Source organism: Leguminivora glycinivorella, chromosome 5 (genome assembly GCF_023078275.1).
Source record: "Leguminivora glycinivorella isolate SPB_JAAS2020 chromosome 5, LegGlyc_1.1, whole genome shotgun sequence".
NCBI classification, from domain to species: domain Eukaryota; kingdom Metazoa; phylum Arthropoda; class Insecta; order Lepidoptera; family Tortricidae; genus Leguminivora; species Leguminivora glycinivorella.
The window spans coordinates 4,680,927-4,698,451 of record NC_062975.1 but is presented as its reverse complement, the minus strand read 5'-3'; the positions used below and the strand labels follow the sequence as shown (position 1 = coordinate 4,698,451).

Below are 17,525 nucleotides of genomic sequence, written 5' to 3'. Positions count from 1 at the left end.
TGTATGGTTAAGTCCCACTTGCACCAATCACAACTCAGGGTGAGTGGACTGTCATCTGTCAAATTCCATATAAAAAATAGTGGGTTAACCTCCGGGTTAACTTTCCATTTTCGTTGGTGCAAGTGGCCCTAAGAGAGCGAAAATTTGCCCTGTAGCAAAACGCTAATACTTAAAAAATACTTAATTACCAACGAGTAGGTATATTATAATTTCTAATTTCGTTAAAAACTTTCGTTGGAATAGGTTGTGTTGCCTAGGGGCCTAGCCTCACAGTGTTAATAGGGCCACAGTTTTGGGTACTGGTAATCTCTGCCCCTGTGGAGCGTTCGTCTTACCTACTCGTGGGAATTCAAATGGCATCTAAAATTTTCAAAAACAACAACGGCCCTTCTCAGGGCCAACACAAAAACGGCCTTTCTAAAGGCCAAAGCGCAAACGGCTCTTCTCAGAGCCAGCCAGAGAGGGACGTAATCGACCTGGCGTCGATGCCTGGAGGCAGCCGTCAAGATGTGACGGAGAGGGATCGGAGCCCTGTTGATCTACGGAGGTCGGAGCTTAAGGACCCCGTCGTCGAAAACCAGAGTGAATCCGGAGAGCAATCAAGACGATATCACCGGCTCTCTGATGAAACAGATTCTGATGAGAATGTTGAGAGGGAACAAGCTAATAAAAAGTCAGCTCGGAAACGAAATATCGTTTTTTCGGATGAAGAAGCATGGCACGTGAACCTGCCAAAAATCAACACTGCACGCAGAGGCGGGAAATGGGGCAAGGCAAAGGCTCGCACAGCAAATGCGAGCGTCGCTAAAGCCAAGTCCCTTGGGGCACAAGTGGGTATTGCCAAAGCAAAACTGTTGCTGCAAAATATAGAAAGAGGGTCTGCTGATAAAGACAGCAACAAGCATGCCACACGTGTGCAACCTTTGGAACAGGAACAACCGGTGGACCAGATCATGTCAGATGGGGATGGAGCATATGAAATCATGGACCCAGAGGGCCGATTATCCCCATCTGCTGACGGTGATGTGGCGGACGTTGCCCGAAAGGCAGCGAAATTGGTGCTGCATCAGGTCAAGAAGTGTATGAATATCAAAGGGACGATCCGCGGTCAAATAAATGAGGCTTGCCAGCTAATTGTGAAGGCGATGAACACACTGGACTCGCGTGAGGCTAACGAGGAGCTGAATATCCTCCGAGCATCCAACAAATCGCTAAAGGAGCAATTAGCCCACGCGACTAGCGAGGTAAAGGCGTTAAGAAGGGCCTTCTCCGAGCGGAACAAGGAGGCCCCGTCAGGCGACCTCAGCCTGAAAACACCTAAGGCTGGCAACAGCATGCTGACCACCGTGACGCAGGCTTTGTCGGAGTTCAGAGAGGAACTATCCGCGAGTCTCCATCGCTCGATAGGTAACATGGTGAATGCGCGTATTGACGACCTAAAGAGCAGACTCCCCCCGGCGCCGATTGCTCGGCCGCCATTAGCGTCGGACCGAAGAAATGCAGATGCGGAAAATGCTGCAGTCTCATCTTCCCCTAGAGACCCAGTCATTGATCTGCCGGATGATCCCTGGACCCCGCTGCCAGCCCCAGAGCCTGCTTCTAGAGCCACGAAAGCCAGGAAAGTGGCAGAGGAACCGGCCAAATCATCAGGGTCAACACTAATGCCCCCTGCAAGGGCTGCACCGGCCCCTAAAGCGGGGCCCAAGAAGAAAAAAGGGGCTACCAAGCAGATGCCCCAAGAGACTTCTCCTCCTGCGGGAGATATAATACCTACCCCGGCTCCCCGAGCAAAGAGGGTCCCCCAGGCGGCTACGCAAACACCACCGACTTCTTCTAATGAGACATGGACAGAAGTCTTGGGCAGGAAGGCAAGGAAAAAAGCCGTGCAGTCCACGGCAGCAGCCGCTAAACCAGCTGCCAAGCCGAAACCGCGAAAATTGGTGGCCCCATCGTCCGCGGCCATAGTACTGGCGTTAAAACCAGAATCAGAGGCCACCTATGCCTCGCTCCTGTCCAAGGCAACAACGTCGTTTAGCCTCGCTGAGGTGGGGGTAGATCACGTCAATGTCCGTAAAACTGCTGACGGAGCGCGTATCATAGAAGTTGCCGGCACGGACAACGGTAGAGCGGCAGATTTAATTTGTGAAAAACTGGAAGGGCTGATCGGCAATGATGCGAGAGTGTACCGACCAATTAAAATGGCCGGACTTAGAATCTCAGGCATCATTGAGTCTGAAACAACCGAGTCCGTTGCAGCGGCAGTGGCAACTAAGGGTGGCTGCAAAATTGAAGAGGTCAAGGTCGGGGCCATACGAACTTCTTACAACGGAACGGGTTCCACCCTTGTAAAGTGCCCGGTTATTGCGGCCAACAAAATTTTAGAGGGGGGTAGATTACTCATAGGGTGGACAAGTGCAACCGTTCAAGCACTCGAGCCAGCGCCACTCCGATGCTACAAATGTATGGGGGCGGGGCATACACGTGCAACGTGCCCGTCGCAAATGGACAGGGGCAGCCTGTGCTTTAGATGCAGCAAGCCGGGGCACAAAGCGCCTGAATGCACAGAAAAGCCCTTCTGCGCAGTATGCCACCATGCAAAAAAACCAGCGGGCCATTATATGGGAGGTATATCCTGCTGCCCCCCACCAACAAAAGGACGTACGGAGCCCGCCCGGATCCAACGGCCCAACCAGAGGAACACCGATACGGCTGATGAGGGACAACAGATGGAACTGTAATGCATCCACGCCCGTTTGAAATATTACAGACGAACCTAAACCACTGCGCCCGCGCCCAAGATCTGCTGATGCAGGTAATAGCAGAGTGGGGCATAGGCGCGGCCATCGCAGCGGAACCATATTTCGTTCTTCCTCAGCCTAACTGGGTAGGGGCAAGTGACGGGACAGTGGCATTAGTGGTACCAGCAGTTGGCAATTTTCCTCCCCTGACTGCAGTCCATAAAGGCCCTGGTGTCGCAGCAGCCAAATGGGGCAACAGCGTCCTCATTGGGACCTACTTCTCCCCGAACAGGCCACTGTCGGATTTTGAGTCATACCTGGACGATCTTGAAAGACTTATAATGAGACTCGCACCAACTCCAGTACTCTTGATGGGGGACCTCAATGCCAAGAGCGCAGCCTGGGGGTCTGCAGTCACCGATGCGAGGGGCGAAACACTTAGGGACTGGGTGGCGGCATTAGGTCTGGTGGTCCTGAACCGGGGACGCGCTAATACATGTGTGCGCCAACAGGGAGGATCCATTGTGGATGTTACTTTTGCAACCTCTGTTGTTGCCCACCGGATCGATAATTGGCGTGTCTTGGAGGACGTGGAGACTCTCTCTGATCATGTTTACATTAGGATGACTGTCTCTCCGTCTCCAGCGATCACAACACAGGCTCCGCTCCAAGCAGCGGGTGGGCGTCGCCCCAACGGCTTCCCTAGGTGGTCTTTGTCCAGCCTAGATAGGGACTTAATCGAGGAGGCTGCGATAATCGAGGCGTGGTGTACCCCTCCACCAGACAACATAGGGACTGAACAAAGAGCAGCCCACTTCCGCAAGTCTGTCACCACAGTGTGTGATGCCGGCATGTCGAGAACGAGGAAGCTACCTGAGAGAAAACAGGTTTACTGGTGGTCGGAAGAAATTGCCGCTCTTCGAGTAACTGCTAATGCTGCTCGCCGTAGGTATGTCAGATGCAGGCGCAGGCATCACACGGCGAATGAAGAGGAAACACTCCATGAGGCCCTAGTAGCTGCAAAGGCGGCTCTTAGAGTAGCCATATCCAAGCGCAAGGACGAGGCTCGAGAGGAATTCCTCCGTACTTTGGATCGAGATCCATGGGGGCGGCCATACAAGCTGGTCAGGAACAAACTGAAATGCGCTACCCCAATGGACTCTATGGAACCGGAGCTACTGAGGAGGGTAGTAGAGGGTCTTTTCCCGGAAGCGCCAAATTTTGTTCCACCTGTCATGGCTGCCCCAGAGGAAGAGCCGGAGGGTCTCCCGGTTGTCCCGCTAGTCACTGATGACGAATTTATGAGGGCGGTACTCAAAATGAGGGCCAGCAAGAAAGCTCCTGGTCCGGACGGCGTGCCTGGGAAGGCTCTATCACTAGCTATGAAACACCTAGGGACCAGGTTGCGTGATCTCTTCAACGACTGCCTTCAAGAGGGTACATTTCCTCGTTGCTGGAAAGAGGGCAGGCTGTGTCTACTGCGAAAGGAGAGTCGTCCAGCTGACTCTCCCTCAGGATACCGTCCCATTGTCCTTCTGGATGAAACGGGCAAGATGTTAGAGCGCATCATCGCAAGGCGCATCATCAAACATCTGGAGGACACAGGCCCAAACATCTGTGATCGGCAGTTTGGGTTCCGAGAGGGGCGATCCACAATAGACGCAATCGGTGAGCTGCAAAAATTCAGCAATCTGGCAGCGGAGAAAAGGGAGGGTGCCATCGCAGTATCTCTTGATATTGCCAATGCCTTCGGCTCTCTTCCTTACTCGGTAATAAAAGAGGCGCTTCGCTACCATGACGTGCCCGTGTATTTGAGGACCATCATAGAGCACTACCTTGCAGATAGGGTAGTGCTCTATGAATCAGGAGGTACACGCTTAGAACGCCGAATGGAATGCGGTGTTCCACAGGGGTCAGTACTGGGGCCCCTGCTCTGGAATATCGGCTTCGACTGGGCCATAAGAGGAGCTCAACTTCCCCGCATGGCCACCATTTGTTATGCCGATGACACGATGGTGGCTGTGAGGGGAAGAGACTACCAAGAAACTCTAAGGAGAGCCGCAGTGGCAACTGAACTAACAGTTGGGAGAATCAATATGCTCGGGCTCACGGTGTCACTAGCCAAGACAGATGCCGTAGTCTTCGGTGGAAAGGGCTGGCGGCTTCGGCCCGATGAAGTCATTCCTGTTGGGGTTGAGGCGGTCCCTCTAAAGCCCCAAATTAAATACTTGGGTCTCATTCTAGACCGAAATTGGAACTTTGAGGGACACTTTACCGACTTGGTCCCTCGCCTCATCGGGGCTGCTTCGGCGCTGAGCAGACTCCTGCCAAATGTCGGAGGGCCCAAAGACCCATGTCGGCGCCTATATGCAAACGTCATCCGCAGCATGGCGCTTTATGGTGCGCCGATATGGGCCGGAACTGCCGGAAGGTTGAACAACAAATCCCGGGCCCTGCTCCGGAGACCTCAGAGGGTTATTGCACGGCGTATTATTAGAGGATACTCGACGATTGGACACGCAGCTGCATGTGTCCTCGCTAGCAAAATGCCTTGGGAGCTGGACGCTCGGATATTGGCCGAGCGCTACAACCAGAGGGTAGAACTCCGAACCACCGATGAGCGTCTGGCACCTCGGGAACTAGAGGCACGACTGCAAGAAACAAGGAAAAGAGAGAGGGACCGCTGGAAGAGCCAATTGGAAGATGAGCCCTATGGAACCTACACAATAGGTGCGCTCCTCCCGTCCTTTGACGCATGGCTTGACCGCGAACACGGCGTCCTAACATATAGAATGGTACAGGTAATGACAGGCCATGGCTGCTTTGGTCATTACCTGTACACGATAAAGAGGGAACCACTACCGATTTGTCATCACTGCGGTCACCCAGATGACACGGCTTACCACACAATGGTGGAATGCTCTAGTTGGGCACCTGAACGGTGGGAACTAGAAATAGCCCTTAACGACGACGATCTCTCCCTGCACAATATAGTCGCAAAAATACTGTTGTGCAAGAGATCATGGGCGGCTAGGTTGTGTTGCCTAGACTCTAGAATATCAATTTCAACCTCCTAACGGTTCATGTCTAAGCATAAATCAAAGCCCGGCTTATCAGACGTCGTGTACAGGGTTATTAAAATTGCAACTTGCTCTTTCTCGCATAAGTGTTTTCGCAGAGATAGAGCGAGAAGGCTGTGGTCATCACCAAGACGGAAGTGGAGATGAGTTATGAGGTGTGGGTTCGCACTACAGCGCATGCAGTGGATTTAGTTACTGGTTTAATGTACATATTTGATACTGTTGGTAGTAAACGGAGGTAGATACATATGTATTTTATAACATAATCTTAAGTTTGTTTGAAACTTTGCATTTTGTTTGGATTGTATGTGTTACTTAATGTTATCTGTTTTCTATGAAAAAGTGAGTCGAGGGGTCTTAAAACCGGCCAAGGGCGTGTCGTAATTTTTTTGTATCTTAATCTTTTATTTTTACTTTTTCGTTTACCCTCAAGAGCAAAATAGGCTATGACAAACTGACATACATATGGGCAGACGCAGAAGTGATTCTATAAGGGTTCAGTTTTTCTTAAGAATCGAAATGTAATACCTACCTAACAAAACGAACGCTTTAGTAAAATATCAATACTTTCCAGGAAGCAACTCACAGAGTTCCCGTAAGTCGTATTAAGAGTACTTTACATACCCGTAAAGCGTTACTTTTCGTTCCATTGGGCTAATACCCCGTGAATGCGCCGAGCTTCCCCCATTGTTTTCACATACTCGCCTCTAAATCGCGAAACTTCATGTGCAAAGTACTACAAAATGCAGAGACAGGGATGAGCGTGCCTGGAAGAGCCAGGAATGAGTTTTGGACTCGATGGAAATTATTTTCTAAGGAGCTATTCTAGTTGAGAGAATTTAATCAGACATTCCACACAGTGTACCTACTGGGAAATTTTGCTTTAGTAGATAGCTGAGTTGTGTTTACAATGGCTGCTGTGATTTTTATAGTGAGATAGCTCATAGTGTACCTAATATGCTGCGACCACCCGCGTTTACCAAAAAATGTAGCATGGAAAGTTGGGTAGGCCTAAAAGTGGATAACAATTTGGTCACGGCAAAATAATAAAAATCAGCTAAAATTAAACTTGTTTGACTAATATAGAAATCAACATGTTACTTTGCTCATCCATAACATAACTATGCGCTATGTAGGTAATTCTACTTCATAATGCCCAAACATGGTCTTCGTATTGTGAATGTATAACGACAGCTGAACCTGAACCTCTTATGTCCCCAATTATACTATCAAATAAACGGGTAAACAACAAGGGCAGTAAAAAAGCCAAGTAATCTTTACACAAGCTTTTACCAAACAGAGTGACACTTGTCAAGGGGCGCCGATAACGTGACACTGACAGGTGATAAGCGGCACCAAGTGATTTCATTAACATTATCATCCATAGCTCACTGGCTCAGAAGAGATTGCTTCGCGCTAATGGATGTTTGGTCTTCGTTTATTGTGTATTTAGGATATTTTATTTATAGATTTCCTTTAGAGGCTGGCAACCTGTCACTGCAATGCCACAGTTTCGTTTTCTTTCAACCCCTTATTTTGCCAAGAGTGGCACTGAAGCTTTAGTAGTTTAATGTGCTCTGCCTACCCCTTTACGGGATACAGGCGTGATTGGAGATTGTAATATCTAATTTTTAATCATAATTTTGGAATTGGAGGATTGTAATATCTAATTTGGATTCCCAATTTCCGAAATTAGAAATCTGTTTGTATTTATACCTTTGAAAATAAATCGAAATCAATTTACCTTTCTAATTAAATAAAACACAAGAAAATATTAAGAAATCGGACAGCGGTGAGGTAGAAAATTCGTTCTGGTCGTTGGCTTTGATCGTGTCTGGGAGTACTTAGCTCCTGTCCCGCTGTGCGGCCAATTGACTTCGTCGCCTTTCAGACTAAGTAACTGTAATACCGAAGAACGCTAGGTTCCAACAGTATGAGTCCGTTAGTCGTTTGTTTTTAATGTGTTACACGAGTTAGAAAAATAACTACGCATTATCCAGTCATAAACAGTACTACAGGTAAAGTGGTTTTTCTTTAAAAAACTTAAGCAGCTCTATACTTATTTAGGGGCAGTTGCTTCAACCATATTTGACAGACACATCATCGTCACGCAGCAGACGTCTATGGAACTTCCCATACAATAAAATATAACGAACGCTTTAACGGTGATTGACGTTTTGATGCAACCAGCCCTTAATATGTAAACTAGGGTTTTAGTTAAGAACTGTAAACATAATTAAATTATGCGAAATATTGCATGTGTTTAAAAATTGAAGTTAAATATTTAATTTTACAGGAAATTCAATATGTCAAGCGGACCCTGTCGCTAAGCCGGGAAAATGCTATTTTGAAGAAGATTGGCGCATGTCCATTATTGGTGCCATGTCAATTATAGGGGCTGTTTACTATTTCACGGCAGTTTGTGTACAAACTGACTTTATACGACTATTCTAGTGATTGTACCTCGTTCTAAGAGCCGACACACACGCAGAACAAGGATGAGTTTTGTAAAACTTCTCGGACTGTTTGTAATTTTAAAGTAGAGTTGCAGTTGATACGAGCGGGAGCAGTCAGACGGACCATAATTATGATGAATGGAACTTTCCAGTTACAATGCGGAATTCGTATTTTGTGGGTGCTTGTAGCTGAAACACAGATCAATACAACAAGATGGCCCTTACAGGGCGACTCGCGGTCACCAAGCATACGACAAATCAGGTTTATAAAAGTTTGAACGCGTGCGACACCGATCAGTAGCGCCCAAGTATACGACCCGCTGACAGTGTCCGTGTCCGCTCGGGAAAAAATCTTAAATAATCAATTTTGGTTGCAAACAATGGTCTCTTACAGCATAAAGTGGTGTGGCAAGTCTTCTAACACTTCTACATGTAAAAAAGATGGAACAACATTCCACAGTTAAGTCAAATTAATTATTTTGTTGAATATTGTTTATTGTCCGCGGAGTTCATTTATACTGGTCAATATGGTTGTGCTGAGCGGCGCCGAGGCGCGTCCATCCCTCTTTACCGAGTTAACAATGTGATATGCTATCCCTTTCACGTAAACGACTAGGCATGGGGCCATGTTAGTTTATGTCTGTTGCGGGAACTTCGTACTGCCGTTCGTACCATGTGCTACCATTTTATGAAATATAAAAGAAAGCAGATTTGTAATAGTGAATAATTATCTAGAATCTGTAGAGTCTGTAGTGGTATTTAGTTCATTGATTAGTTTAGAATATTTAGTTGGTTATTTAACTTAGTAAACGTAAGTAAAAATGCACAGTTTAGTTATTAGTTACTAGAATGATTTTTATTGAGATGCTATCACAATTATCATCCTCCTTGCGTTATCCCGGCATCGGCATTCGCCACGGCTCATGGGAGCCTGGGGTCCGCTTTGGAAACTACTACCAAGATTTGGCGTAGGCACTAGTTTTATGAAAGCGACTGCCATCTGACCTTCCAACCCGAAGGGTAACTAGGCCTTATTATAATTTAATTATAATATTATAATTTGTTGCAAAACAAATTCACCACAGTACTGGTACCGGTACCATTGTCTATAATAGACATGTCCCATTCCCATCCCTACTGCTAATCATAAAGGCGCGCCATTATTTGAAACGACCAATGGCAGCACCGTGCGCGCCCGCCTCACCCCGCAAGGATTGGTGATTTGCGTCTCGAACAATATCGCTTGCATTTGGCTTCTAGTGGGGTGTGTTCTGTGAGCTGAAAGTAAGTAAAGTAAGTTTATTTGCAAAGAATAAGTAGGTACATAAAATAGTGTTCACATTATCCGATCCGATATCGGAAGTCGGGGGAATTTCAATAGAAAAAATCCAAGATGGCGCCTGTAATGTATCGGTCCGACATCCGATATCGGATCGGATAATGTGAAAACTTAGGTGGTAGGTGACATTTGGTTGCTTATTCTGCAATTTTTACCTGCTATACAGGTACTAAGTAGCATGCAAACATTTTCAATTAACTATTATTTTACTATTTGTATACCTTCAAAGAGGAAATCTTTTGAACTGTGATAGCTCTTTTCAATCAACAACTGCATCAACTTACTTCTAAATGTATGTACCGTAGTACCTACAGGTAGCTCTCTTCAGGTTTTGGTAACAATAGAAACTTTCATGCACATGATAAAACAGTGATTGGAAAATAATGGTGTTTTAGGAAATAATGAGGATCGCGCTCGTGTAGAGATAAAGACTAATTCTAGATTTATTTGTGACAGATGTGGAAGGTTATGCCGATCACGAATCGGGTTATATAGCCACAAGCGCCGCTGTCGCTAGATCAGATACGCTGCTTAAATCATCTGTAAAGATGTACAAGGCCTGATGATGATGATGATGAGGAACATAAATAAATAAATAGGTAGATTATATAAAGCGATCAATGCATTTAATTTTTCATCGATATATCTTTAGCTGTGCGTAGTATTTTTATATTATTTAAAAATGTTATTAAACATTCTGTGTTATTATTGTACGACTAACTAAACGCTCTTGTAGGTTGGGCTGGTGTTTATCCCCAATAGTTATTTCAAAACATGATTATGTACTGAAAATATAAGTATTATCTGACATTAAAACGTGTTGCTTATATATATATATATATATATATATATATATATATATATATATATATATATATATATATATATATATATATATATATATATATATATATATATATATATATATATATATATATATAGCGTTTGCCCGCGGCTTCGCTCGCGTTAGAAATAGACAAAAAGTAGCATATCGTCACTACTTTAAAAAAAAACTTGTATCTTCGTCTGTCAATGAAAAGAACATTGTAGTAAGTAAGAGTATGTATGGAATGCATATAGACTTAATGCGTTTTAACTTAAAGGAACAGCGTGAGATACGAGATTTTTTAAAAGTAGTGACGATATGTCACTCTCCATACCTTCAACTAAAAAATCACGACAATTCGTCGCTCCGTTTTGTCGTGAAAGACGGACGAACAAACAGACACACACACTTTCCCATTTACAATATTAGATAATATTCTAAACACACGCATTCACTTCATTTGTTGTGCGCGTGCCGCGCACGCTGCAGGACACCATCGCGTGCGCAGACTTCTGGCCGAAGGGTGTGGTATTTCGGCGGTTCCGGGGCAACCTACCGAATCCTACACCGAGTCAGACGACGCAACGGAGCCACGCTGTTACGTCGTCGCCCAAATCTAATGTTTAATTTGTATTCTTTTTTGTAATATTTATCGCTTATGTCTTGTTTTGTATTTTGTAGTTTCACAGTGCCTTAGTGTAAACTGTAATGCTGTGTTACTTTTTGATTAAATAAATAAATTATATAACCGAACCACAAAATTAAAATTTTGAAAAAACCCCCGAACTCAGCTTTCAGACAAAAAAAAAAACTAAATCTAAATCGGTTCATCCGTTCGGGAGCTACGATGCCACAGACAGATACACACACAGACAGACAAACAGACAGATAGACACGTCAAACTTATGACACCCCGTCGTTTTTGCGTCGGGGGTTAAAAAGATAAAGAAGCGCACGTTGTTGGGTTATTCTTACACATTACTCGTATCTACATCTACTCGAGAAATTTCTCTACAATAATATAATTTAGTATATAAAATGGTTTGTAGTTTGTTCCTGTAGCGGTGCGCCAAGTGAAAAAACCGCAACCGGAAGACCGGCGCAAGATTAATTGTGACGTCACGACCGGAAACGCCGGATGCGCCGTCGAGGGGACGCCGGAAGTCCGCCAGCTGAGAGGCTAGTGATAAACAAACATATGCTCCGGTGCCTCCAAAGCTTGCTAATGTATATTGTATGTGCTGAAGTTTGTTATGTATGTAGGTATATCGTCACTACTTTGAAAAAATCTCGTATCTCACGCTGCTCCTCAAAGTTAAAACGCAGTAAGTCTATATGCATTCCATACATACTTACTACAATTTTCTTTTCATTGACAGACGAAGATACAAGTTTTTTTAAAAGTAGTGACGATATCACCTTTTCAGAGATTATATCCAACTAGGCAAGTCACTTCTTAATGCGTTAATTTTGAGAATATTTATGTGTTTCTGGATTTGGTCGTGGTATGAGTATATTACTTACTACCCATATTCTTGTATAATTTGATATTTGATACTTCAAGGAAACTGTAACTTAGAGGTACAATCCCACCAAAAACATTCTGTATTAAACTAGTCAAGTCTCGATGGAGCTGCTTGTTTATCTCTAAAAAGTAATGAAATCTAGACAAAGTCGTCGCAAGTCTAAGGTTCCTTATTGCGATTTCTTTATTATTATAGTTTATGTTGTGTGACTTGGCCATTAAAGGGTAGCGGTTCTGGCGACAGATTGGTGCGATTGGTGCAAATGTGCGTGTGTTCAAGCAAAATCAAATGAAACTTAGCTCTTTATCGTCCCCAACATACACAAATCATAAAATTTAAATTACTTCGAGTTGGTTCGCCTACTCCATCTATCAATGAACCAAATACTTAGGTACCTACCTACAATTTATATCGCTAACATTTTCTATCTATCAAAGAAAAATCAAATACAATTTCTGAAAATTCGAAAAAACCTCTACCCGCCTCGCTTATCCACTGAATTTAGTATCAATATTACCCGGGCCTCCCCCAGCCGAGACTGATCACTTTTCCTTATCTCCCCGATTTCCCATCATTAATTTTTTGCCCGGCCTCCCCCCGAATTGATTGTGAACAATCAGGTCCGACAGCTTTCATTTATATGTGTTCCCAATAATAGTTTTTCTGTAATGATTCACCTTTTCTAATTTTCTATTGGGAGAAAGGTTGACTCGGGATTCTGGTAGTGACTGAAATTGAAGGGTAATGCAGCAATTTAGTCAGTAGGTATGAGGCTTTATTTTATATTATTACTAGCTCTTGCCCGCGGCTTCGCTCGCGTTAGAAAGAGACAAAAAGTAGCCTATGTCATTCTCCATCACTTCAAATATCTCCACTTAAAATATCACGTCAATTTGTCGCTCCGTTTTGCCGTGAAAGATGGACAAACAAACAGACACACACACTTTCCTATTTATAATATTAGTATGGATTAATTGAGGTTCGTTTCGTTCTGAAACATTTTCTTTGGTGTCTTAGTTAGGTATATACCTAAAACATAAAAGATTTTATACTTTTTTCTTGCTTACGACCTTACCTATGTTACCTACTATTTAAACATAAACGAATTGTAGAATCCTTAGTAATAGTAGTAATGTTGTTTCTATAAGTACCTACCTATTTATTTTATTGTCAAATCAGCACAATATTTGAGCGCTTTGCTCAAAGCTCGTACCGATAAAGTTTTACGCACTCCTAACTTTCCAAACACGAATTTTCCCGGAAATTGACACGGCACCTGATTAAATTATTTGCCTTTGATGGTCCTTTAGAATATTATAAATTTAATTGAATACGTTTCAGCTGTTTTTGAAAACAGATTTACAAATCGGAAACTGTGTAGGTTCTTAAATACAGATAATGATTTGACGATATGAATAATAGCAATGTAAGAATTATATCTTCAAACTTCTATGCAGTTGCACTATTCTCATTTTTCTCTGTAGTTCAGTGTCCATAGTTTGCTTGCAGGTATAGACGGGTACTTTTTTTACAGTTGATCATTCTAGATGGGCACGGCGTGGACAGTCCGATGGGTTCTATCTCTGCAGCCGTTACCACCAGCAGCTTGGTCCCTGCCCCGCTGCTGGCGGCACCCTAGATTAGGTTTTAATGTATTTTTATAACCGGTGTTAAAAAAAGCAGTAGTACAAAATGTTATAGTATGAGTAAGTTGTAGATTCAAGCGTTGATGTCTCTTATAAATATTGTGACAGTTGCCAACAACTACTAACGAAGTACGCAAGCCTCTCATAGCGCAGTTTCGACCAACATCTTGAGAATCTTGAGAGACTCGCTAGGTGGTTAGATCAAGGGTCAGATGCAGAACACGGTGATCTTGGACACAGCGTGGATAGTTCGACGGTTCCTCTGTCTGAATCCCTTACCTCCGGCAGCGTAGTCCTTCCCCGCTACTGGCGTCACACTAGGTAAAAATATAGCAGTAGCACGAAACGCGATAGCATGAGTAAGCTGTAACTTCAAGCGTTGACGTCTCCTATAAATATTGCGCGAGCTGTCAACAAGTAGCTAACGAGGCACGCGAGCCGGCGGCGCTACGGAAACAGCGGCTGGCCGCTCCAGATCGACTTACATAAACTATAAATATAACTATAAAGTATTTGAATTGAGAATATAAACCTGAGCTGCAGAACATGAAGACGTCAAAACAAAAACCTTCGCAAACGTTTCGTCCAATTATTGAGACGGTTTGAACTTTGACTTGACCTATTTATACCTGCCGTCTTGAATGATGATCCTTATGACAAACATGAGATCAATTTCAGTTGAAAGTGTCCCTCACTCTTGTGTTTAAGATATTTCGGCTGTTGCGTATTTTCTATAGCACGCCTTGTAAACTATTGTATTTATACATGATTGCGTTGTTTGATACAAACATTGTAAATAAAGGAAGAGTAGCACTGCCTCGCACATGCAATTAGCCGCCTCGGATAAAACTGCATTCGCCTCGCCCCATGTTTGCAATCGTTTTGCAAATAAACGTTCCTACGCACAGCTTATCGCGAGTTACTAGTAAACACGCGAATCCGAAGTAGATATTGCCGAAGCTTAGAATGTTTAAACGTGTTAAGTACCTATCAGTACTAAGGGAATTCGTAAGTGTACAAGGTGGAATAAAACTAGTGAAGATCCTTTAAATGACTTATTCGATAACGTATTCTGGTTGCGTGGCGTAGAAAAGAAGAAATCGTTCACACTTTCGAAGCGTATTATAGGTATTCTTTTATATATATATATATGTTTTCTATTTGGATGATTCTCGAAAAAACACCTCACTATTGAGCCGATTGAACCGACTTTATGCCATTAAACATAGCTATCTTAGTGCTACTACGTAAATATGTAATCAGAACACAAATTTAAAAACGATGAAAGTGCTATAAACGTCCAAATCAAGTATTGCCGATGAAGTAATTAACTTCTAGATAATAATCGTTCAGGAAATAAACATTATGTAAATAATGTCAGTTACAAATGCAGACGCCGAAAATGATGTACAAAGATTACGTGTTATTAAAGAAAATAATAAATTAAACATTTTACCAAACTTCAAAGTTTTATCAACAACCCTTTTCTATCACAAACACTGCACTCCGAAACTCGTGCCAGCCGACGTACGTGCGTGAAGCCACTTTCGCATTTCTGCCATAAAGCAGAGCGTCGCGTGTCTCCGGCGAATAAAATACCTCCTGCTAGATGTTTTCCTGCTGCACAGGCTACAGGAAGTGTAATAGATAAATGCGGGCTTTTCCGCCAGTGGAATCTGTAGCAAATCATTGGGCTAGGCTATAGGGTTAACCGAAGTTTTGTTGGTCGAAAACGTGATAACTAGAAATTTGGGCTTCGTTTAGTTGCCGAATATCATCTGACTCTTTGAGCTTCTAATTTTCAAAATTGAATTGGTATTCTTGATTTTGATTTACTTATTAACGGAATCTGTGGTAAATTATTGTAGGTACCTCTAGGGATTAAAGCTACCGTTTGAGTAGAGGAGCTTTTAATTTTTAAACGTATATATTGAGTCGTGTACTTTTCAACTCTCATGAAGGTAACTGATACCTCCTCCTCCTATGTTATGTATTTTCATTTCAGTCTGACTAAAAAGTACCTACTGAAGTAGCATGACAAAAATGAACATTTCCTAGAAAATGCAGTAGCAAAATGAAAATGCAGTAGGATTTAGAACTACATCTGCACACACCAAGATATCACAATTTTCGGCGAAATTTTCGTCAAACAACCGAGACCAGCCTCTAAATGGTGTTCCACCGTTGAAAATAAATTCCTACGACGAAACCACGTGACCGCAAACGCCGTGAAACTGAATCTACGTGCTTGGCACTTGTCCCTGTTTCTGTCTCTAACGAAACGATACAAAATATACTATTATCAACCTTAATATATATGTGATAAGATAAATGCGCTCGTTTTAACAGTTTGGCAACGTATGGAACTAAAATCTTTCAGGCTTCGGAAGACAATTTGGAGGAAAATACAACTTATGGCGATGGCGTTAGAATTGTTCGACGTTAGTACAAGATAGGAAATCAGAGCCATACTTTTTTAGGCTTTATTTTTACAAAATCAAGAGGACAATTCGCGATTGGAAATATCAAGCAATAATGTATTGTGTTCATGTTTTAGCTCAGCTTTTTGTTACCAGTCAAGTCATTTATCAATAAAACTGCAACACGTTTGAGTAGAGATAGCACTCCGAAGTTGTTACCTGGCATATAATGAACCACTTCTCACACTAGTGCGTAAAAAAACACCAAACACAAAAACGTCGTACGATACACGTGCGAAAAGGAAATTCATAACTCGTGTCGATTTAAAACAATCCCTTCGGTCGTGTTTTAATTTATCGCCACTCGTTTCGAACTTCCTTTTTTACGCACCGAAGTTTCGACCTGGCATATAATGAACCACTTCTCGAACTAGTGCATAAAAAAACGACCATCTGTACTGAAATAGTACATTTCGATACAAGTGCGAAAAAGAGGAAGTTCGAAACGAGTGGCGATAGATTAAAACACGACCGAAGGGAGTGTTTTAAATCGACACGAGTTACGAATTTCCTCTTCGCACGTGTATCGAACGACGTTTTTCAGTACAGATGAGCCTCCGAAGTTTCGACCTGTTATATAATGAACCACTTCTCGAACTAGTGCGTAAAAAAACGACCATCTGTACTGAAATAGTATTTTATACAATCGTGATATAATACAAAGCTTTTCAGTCGAGTACCATGTTTAGGCCACGAAGCTTGCTGAGTGGCCTAATAGTACGGTACGAGAGTGAAAAGCTTAATTATATCACTATTGTATACAATACTTTTTCTACGAGTCATAATCTTCATCATCAATGGACGGAAATATCATCATTCATGCAAGTTAAAATTAATGTTAATAGAGTCGTTCACCGTTGTATATCAACATCGAATTACCTAGCAACCAATTGTTTGTAATAACCGTCTCTGTTTGGCCGATTAGCGACAGATAAAAAAAATGTGTTCCAGATGCAGGAAAATTTGAAAGGTATCGCAAATTAGTATAGAAATTGTATGAAGTTCTATTTTTGAAATTATTACAGTTAACTAAAGTCAACTATAATGAGCTTATTATAATTGAGTCGGAACTGCCATAGAGTATCCAACACTGAAAAGTTAGCACTTATAGTTTAGTCTGTGGTGGCCTAATTGACAGATTAAAGTCGACAAGTAGAAAAATTATATTACGTTACGAGTATTAGAAGGCTCTTTGAATCAGAACTCTAAACATTTATTGTATTGTCGTTCCGACGACCATATCGATTGAAACTAAGAATAACACGTTTGAAGCTTCGAAACCTAGCTTCATTTTAAGCCGGCCTATTAAAATAACAGAGAAATAAAAATATTGCTACCTAACAAGAGAAGAATATAAATGAAAGACAAGCAAAACCAATAATAACTTAATTCGTGAGACCCAGGCCAATTTTCCCGATTTTGATTAAGGAACTT

General features: G+C 42.8%; 1 protein-coding gene across 1 annotated transcript; it reads left to right on the top strand.

Moving 5' to 3' along the window:
* The first annotated feature begins 353 nt into the window (after positions 1–353).
* Positions 354–2,738, top strand: LOC125226440. The gene has a single exon (XM_048130423.1). It carries the CDS (start codon positions 354–356, stop codon positions 2,736–2,738), a length of 2,385 nt encoding a protein of 794 aa, XP_047986380.1.
* Positions 2,739–17,525: the final 14,787 nt, after the last annotated feature.

Bases quoted from the DNA above. Each gene is read 5' to 3' on its own strand.
- LOC125226440 (XM_048130423.1), top strand. From the start codon at position 354: ATGGCATCTAAAATTTTCAAAAACAACAACGGCCCTTCTCAGGGCCAA.